Here is a 7,710-nt window from a genome sequence, read left to right as displayed (position 1 = left end):
CCTCCTCCTCCTCCTCCTCCTCCTCCTCCTCCTCCTCCTCCTCCTCCTCCTCCTCCTCCTCGCGGCCCTCCTCCCCCGCCCCGGCCGCGCCAGCCCGGGCGCCGCCTCCGCCCCGCCGCCGCCGCCTTTCTTCCTCGCCTTCCCTTGGGCCGCGCACCGCGGGCTCCGGCCTCCCGGGCTCGGGTCCCCTCCTGGCCGCAGCCCCGCCGGGCCTGGCCGCAGCGAGAGGCCCGGGAGCCTGGGGAACATGGCGGCGGCGGCGGGCGGGCCGGAGCGCGGGGCGGCGGCGGGGCCGGAGGGGCCGGCGGGGCCGGGGGGACCGGAGGGGCCGGGGCCGGGGTCGGGGCCGGCCCCCGCCGAGCCCCCGCCGCCCCCGCCGGCCCTGGAGGCGGCCGAGGTGGCACGGAGGCTGCAGAGGACGCGGCGCGAGCTGGGCAACCGCAGGAAGGTGCTGCTGCGGAACCTGCCGCCCGACACGCACAGCCAGGTGAGCCCCCCGGCCCGGCCCGGCCCGGCCCGGCCCGGCCTGGCCCCGGCCCCGGCCCCGGCCCGGCCCGGCCCTCCCCGCCTCCCTGCGCCCGGCCCGGGCTGGAACTCCCCCGAGCCTCCGCAGGGAAACTTGGGCGGTCGCTGTCCACTGGGAGCCTGCGTGTGCCCAGGACAAGGAGGGGGTCCTCCCAGGTGGCCCCCGGCGCCCCTGGCGTCTCCAGAAACCTCTGATTGCGTGCGCTTGCCGATCACTGCCCCCTCGGAGCCTCAGTTTCCCCATCTGTAAAGTGAGGGGGCAGGGGGACTGCCATGGTTTCCAATGCCGTGAAGACCCCCACGCCTGGGGGGCCGCCGCCTGGTATCAGAAGGGAAGGCTCCGGCCCGCAGGACAATAGGGTCCTGGTCTTGGGCCCCAGAATCCGGGGGGAGCTGGGGAAGGCTTCCGGGTCCTGCTTATAGAAGAGAAGGGACTCGGCCAAGGTCACACGTTTAGTAAACAGATAAGCCAGTGGGGCGGAACGCCGGCGTTTCCTCCTGGGGAGCGCCAGGTCCTCCCAGAGCTAATATTTTCTATTTGAAAGTAGTGCATTAGCCAGATAGGGTTCTGCCTTCTGCCCTGACTAGCCCCCTCCAATCTGAGGCCCCAATAGCCCGTCACCACTCCCTAGTTCTGCACACTTCAGCCACTTCCCATGACCTGCAGGCCCGAAGCCCCTGATTTTAGAATGGGAAGGGATTGGGGGGTACGCTAGGGTGAGGGACCGAGGGGCACTGGCATCGGCCTCTGCTTGGTGAGCTCCCGAGGGGCAGGCCCCGACCCCCCACTCCGATGGCCATCATTGCTGGGAAGTTTGCCCCTGACTTCCCAATTTCCACCTCTTGTTCCTGGGCCCCTCCTCTGGGGACAAAGGGGATCATTTCAGGGTGTCATAGATTTATAGCTAGAAGGGGGAAGGGAAAGAAAAGACACCAGCCCGGCACAAATTATATCTTTTGTTCCTCGCTACAACCCTTCAAGGGGGTGTTATGATTATTATCTCCATTTTACAATAGAGGAAACTGAGGCAGGCAGTGGTTAAGTGACTCAATGAAGATCACACAACTAATAAATGGCTGAGATTGGATTTGAACTCAAGTCTTCCTTTCTTGGAGACCAGTGTTCTAGCTGCCTCAGTGACCATCTAGACTGGTTCACTGATGAGGTGATGATCCAAGGTCACCCAGGCTGTGAACCTCAGCTTGGCAGTTAGGCTTTTCACAGCCTGGCTGTTTCCTACCTTTTCAACTTTGTTGGTCCCCAAACCCAGAACCCTTTCCTTTGCTGGCTATCTCCATCCAGCCTGACAGGCTCCCCCAATTCATCTCCTCAGAGAATGCCCACTTCCCTCCAAACCTCCTCTATGCTCTCTCAGTCCCCAGATGAGTGGGGACCCGTCAGCTGACTTTCTGTAGTTTTTATCCTCCTGCCCCACCCCACCCTCAAGCTCAATGGACTCTTAATCTCTTTTGTTTTTTATCTTTGAGTGAGTGAGGAGGTGACCCCTCAATTTTTGGTATGGATTTGATTCTGGGCAAAGTCACTCCACCTCCATCAGAAGGGAGAATTTCCTTACTTTGGATTTCCTTATACCCACAGGATCACTGGGTCAATCTCTTTTCCTGTCCCAAGTGACTTGCACAACATCAGCCCATAGTAGACATCTAATAACTGCTCACAGGGTTGGTCTGGATCAGATGAAAGATTAGGACTAAGACCAAATGAGTGAATGAGGTGGGAACCTGAGGAGATGCTTCCTGATCTTTGGCTCGGAATCCCAGAGGAACGGACAACTTCAGCAGGTAGTGAGACCTCTGTCCCCAATGGCTGAAGGAGTTGAGGACATATACCTTGACAAAGAGAAGGTGGTATATGGGGAAAGAGTCGACAGTTAGGTAGCCTGGAGTATTTGAAAGACTTCCTCATGGAAGAGGGATGTAACTTGTTCTCGGGCAGATGGACCCAGGAGCAATAGGTGGAACTTGGTAAGGGGGAGATTTCATTCAACTTGATGTGGGAGAAAAGAAAATGCTAACAATGAAGGTTCCCAGAGAGTCAGGGGATGAGATGGAAAAGAGGGGCCGGGAAGGATTGAGATGGGTTGAGTTGGGATGGACCCCTTGGGGGGGGGGGTTAAGAACATTTACAAGGAAAAGAAGTGACCCATCACATGTTGGGAATCTTTTCAAGGCTGCAAGCATTGTATGCCTCCTATGGGATGGGTGTTGTATTGTGGGAAATATTCTTGTTCAGAGGGTGGGGGATTGGTTAATAATACAAATTCACATTTCTGGGGGCTTCAAAGTTTGCCTCACATGTGGCTCACAGTTATCTCTATGAGGTAGGTCATGCCTATTAGACCTATTTTACAGATACTAGAAACTTAATGTGCTTAAGGGATCCATCCAAAGTCACAAAAATTGTATCAGAGCTCAGATTCAAACCTGGACCTTTCATGACTCTGCCATTAGAATTCTTTCCACAATGGCATTCTGCCTCAGGGGTTCTGGATTCTGTTGAAATCTTGGGATGAGACTGGGGTGTTTGGTGAGAGCCACACGTCTGAGGTCATTGGATACCTTAAGAGAGACTAATTTTTAGTGGAAGGGCTAAAAAAGAAGGGAGAGGCTTGGGATGAGGGAAGGTAGATGTTAACTTCCATCTCCTTATCTCAAAGACTTAGAGCCTGTGACTTTACTCTTTAACAGAATTCAGGAGGTGGTGTGGGAATATTACTATTTAAATTTAAGGTTTGTAAAACATTTTACAGTATTATCTCATTTTATTATTAAAACATCTTTAGGTAGGGGCTATTTATTATCTCCATTTTACAGGTGAGGAAACTGATTGGGAAGATGGGTGACTTTTCCAGGATCCCATACCTTGTATATGACATGGTTTTTCTGAATTCACAAGTCCAGGTTGGAATCCCACCTCCAACACTGCCTATGTGAATATTGGGGTTTCCCATCTGTAAAGTGAGGGCTTTGGATCAGCCAGCTTCTTTGGTGCCTTTCTCCTGTAGAAGGTGCCTCCTCTGATGTCTGATTTGTCCCCACTCTGATTCCTAGGAAGGTTAAAGACTATGAGCACCTTCATTTCAGATGAACCATATTAGCCATTAGTTGGTGCTGAGCCTGTAGGGATGGCTTCCTTTGGAATAAGAAGGAAAGGGGATGACTGGAGACACCCACATGCATCCTCATTTTCCCCACTTGCCCACCTCCCCATAATTAGCATCAGGAAAGAGGACTGAAGTTTGTAGTTTCTTGTAGGACTCAGGCTTTAAAAAAAGAAAAGAGAGAAAAAAAACCCCTTCTCTAGAGGATGGGTAGTGACCGCAAGGCCCTAATGAACTAGCCTGCCTGGTTCACTATATATATCCCTAGCCCCCAGTATAGTCCCATGGAAAGGGGTGTCAATTTTGGGGAGAAAACCTATGTCCAACTTTCCTCTTCCAGTTATTCTCCTCTCTTGGTTTTGAAAGGCAGCAAGGTTGCCCAATCCCTTAAAAGCTGTCCTTGGTGCTGAAAGACCTGAGTTCAAATTCTTCTTTAGACACTAGATGTGTGACCTGGGGCAAGTCACTTAACCTCCCTCAGACCTCAGTGATAATAACACCTGTTGGTGTGAGGATCAAACGAGATAATATGTAAAACAAAGTGTTATGGAAATATTCTCAATTTTAAATTTCATTTTTATTGATAGCTTTGGAAATAATATTATTAATAATGATTAACAACCCTGTGGCCACCAGTAGTACTTGACGTGTTAAAAATAATATGATTTCTTCCCAAATACCTTTTAAAAACCTGGTGAGTATTTTAATAATACAGTAAAATCTCATTGAGAAGGGAGGGAGGTCAATTTGAGGTATGTTTAAAGAAAGCAATTTTATTTCTTCTAAGCACCAGTCATCCCGATGAAGAATCTGACAGTGTTGCCTTATGAAGGCCCTTGGGAAATCTGTTATAATAAATAGATAAGTGCCCAGTGAATTCACAGGAAGGATTCCTAATGAGCTCTTCAGCATTGTGTTTTTCTTTAGGTTCTAGGTTCCTGTGTATATCTGAAGAAAGAGAGCAGGGTAGGCCCTGTGCTGAGGGTGCCCTGGCCCCACGCTGGGATCTCCACTTTGTTAACATGACGGGTGGTCGTTAACTGTAGGGCATCCAAAAGCCAGAGCCCATGCCATGGGGATCCCTGTTCCACTAAAATAGAACTACCCTATGTAAACAATGCTTTTAACAGGGCTCAGGGCTACTTGAAAAACAGCCTAATTGTGTCAGTTTTTCCTACAATCTTAATTGCCTGAAATATTAATTAGAACAGCTAATATGTTTTATCTGTGAAGAAAGGCCTTGCTTAAGGACCTGCCCAGCCTCCTCCCCAACCCCACCCACCCCCAGAAATGGAAAGTTGAAGGCTTTATCTCCAATGTATTCTCAGTGGAGAAGTTTCTGACTTCTTCACTGGACTCCGAGAGTCCTGTATCCCAGAACCCCTGCAGTCCTAAGAGGGTAACCCCGAATTTAGCACTTAATTATCTTATGTCTTTGGGTCTTGCTTGTTTGGTTTCTTTTTCTGATCTCCTTGATAACTCTAATAAGCAGCATAATCCATTTTGCATAATGATTTCCAGGCTACAGATCACTTTCCTGACAAGCCAGTGAATTAGGCAGGACAATTAGCATTATCTCTCCTTTACAGATGAAGGTTTACATGATTTAATTAAGCAAAGTTTCACTTCCTCACCTGAAGTGTTTGGAGTCCTTGGACTCAGGAGCCACAAAGTTTAGGGCTGAATCAGTTTTGTCTTTTGGAGCCGGTTGGCTGATAAAGGGATGTGATGCTTAGGTGATTATGTATAATACTAGATTATGGCTGGATGAATGAATGAAAGAAAACACTCTTATCGAGCATTTCATTTATGGCTAGCATGATAGGTATAAAGGATACCAAGATAAAAGTCCTTGAGAAAGCCCACAGTCTAACAGGGAGAGACAGCTCACATGCAAAACAATATCTAATAAATACATAATAAATACATACTATCTAATAAATACATCTACTTTATTTTTTATTTAAGGCAATGGGGTTAAGTGACTTGTCCAAGGTCACACAGCTAGGCAATTATTAAGTGTCTGAGGCCGGATTTGAACTCAGGTCAGTACTCTATCCACTGAACCACCTCATTGTCCCTAATAAGTATATCTAAATAATAACTAATAAATATATAAGATAGGGCACAAGCACAGAGTTGTATGAAGTGTGTGTGTGTGGGGGGGTAATCTAGGAAGACTTTTTTAAGGGAGAGGTATTTGAATTGGACATTAGGGCCTGGGATTGAATCTCATCTGCTTATTGAGTGACCTTGAGCAAGTCCCTTCACTTCTATGGGCCTCAGTTTTCCTATCTGGAAATGAGGGATTTGGTCCCAATGACCTCTTGAATCCCTTCAAGCTCCAGGCTGCTGAGCCTCCAGATTCCTAGGGGGACCTCAGAATTGCAACGACAGGACAGTTGATGCTGTGCTCGAGGACAGTGAGGAATCCCCTGAGACTGAGCACGAACCACACAGAAGCTATCTGCAGCTATCCCCTAGGATCACAGAGCTAGAGCCGGACACCCTGCAGACTACTTGGTGTCCTTCATGATTAGAATGGAAGCTCCCTGAGGGGAAGCCACGGTTCCTCTTTTGTCTCTGTAGCGTTCGCCTTTAGCACAGGGCCTGGTCTAGAGGAGGCACTTAAAAAAATGCTTACTGATGGATAGTTCAATTCTATCATTTTACAGATGAGAAAACTGAGGCACAGGGAATTGCATGACTTGCTAAGGTCATATAGGCAATACCTATCAGAGTAGAATTTGAATTCAGATCACAGGAATGTGGATTTAGAACTGGAAGGGACCTTCGAAGTCCTCCGAGCCCAGTCAGCTCTCTTCCCCACATCTCTGTAAAAATTGAGACTGAAATGAAGAATGGGGCACGATGGGAGATAGCTGTGAAAGCTAGGCAAAGGAGTTTAAACTTTTCTTGAGAGGCAGTAAGGAATCCAGGAAGGATGGGACCAGATCTATGGATGTACCAGTATGAAAGATGGCAGAAAGCTGGGGAGAGAGCAGAGGTGCTTAAAAATGTTTTTCATTCATTCATTCATTCATAAGTACATGCTCATCTACTAGCTTGCTAACTCAAAAAAGGACAAAATGGAGCCTGACCTTCACTTTTTAGCTCATCTCATCTTTACCCAGCACTCTTCTCCCATCAGGGAATCTTTGTTTCAGTTATCTACATCTCTCTAAGGGTGGCATTGGCAACAGTGGAGGCGAGATGAAATAAGAAAAGAAAGAAGGGACCCCAGGGCTCCAGCTATTCTGGAAGTGGAATAACAGGACTCATTCCCTGATTGGCTAGCAAGGTGGGCAAGGAAGAAGGGCAGTGACAGACCTGGGTGATGGAAGAATGGCTGGAGCACCATGTACTGCTGGTTGGCTACCCAGGAAGAGAAAGCAATGTGAGGGGGAAGAAAACAAGCTCTTTTGCCTCTTTTTATATCTTCAATGCTTGGTCTGGGACTTGATAGGTACTTAATAAATATTTATTGACCAACCACCTCAATGAAATCCTAATTCTGCTTGCAACCACCACACTCATTCCCTACCTCCATGGAAAGCATTGGAAAAACAAAGACAAAACCCAACAGTCCTGACTTCAAGAATGTGACATTTTTCCTTGGTGGCCCCAGTGGAACATCTTGGTTGTTAGTTGATGTGAGACCAGGACTGTGGAGATAAGATATGGTTGGTACCCTGGATAGAAATTGAGAATGTTGGAGTAAGGATAGATTGAAAAAAGGAAGGACAGGAAAATAATGAGTTCTTTTTTGGGCATATTGAGTTGAAGATGCCTACAGGAGAATCTACAGTTTAAAATGTCCAATTAGCAGTTGGAGATAGAGTATTGGAGCTCAGGGGAAAGACTAAAATTGGATACATAAATCTGGGAATCATCTACATAGGTGATAATTGAACCCATGGGAACTGATGAGGTTGTGAAGAGAACAGTTGAGAAAAAAGAAAAGAGGACCCAGGACAGAGTCTTGTTGGTTGCCCTCAGTTAGTAGGTATGGCAGGGATGATTAAAGCATCTAGGAGAGTTAGAATTGGTAAGACAGGTAGGA

The 7,710-nt window shown here is 48.2% G+C and overlaps 1 protein-coding gene across 1 annotated transcript in view; it reads left to right on the top strand.

The window, feature by feature from the left end:
* Positions 1-247: 247 nt before the first annotated feature.
* The window catches only part of RAVER2 (ribonucleoprotein, PTB binding 2), an 88,001-nt gene continuing 80,538 nt past the window's right edge, over positions 248-7,710 (top strand). The window contains exon 1 of the mRNA XM_074220633.1: positions 248-487. Coding sequence (XP_074076734.1) covers positions 248-487 — 240 coding nt within the window. The remainder of the gene's footprint in view (positions 488-7,710) is intronic.

The sequence above is a fragment of the Macrotis lagotis genome, chromosome 2 (genome assembly GCF_037893015.1).
Source record: "Macrotis lagotis isolate mMagLag1 chromosome 2, bilby.v1.9.chrom.fasta, whole genome shotgun sequence".
Classification (NCBI taxonomy): Eukaryota; Metazoa; Chordata; class Mammalia; order Peramelemorphia; family Peramelidae; genus Macrotis; species Macrotis lagotis.
Note: the sequence above shows the minus strand (reverse complement) of the source record. Positions and strands in the feature narration are given on the sequence as shown.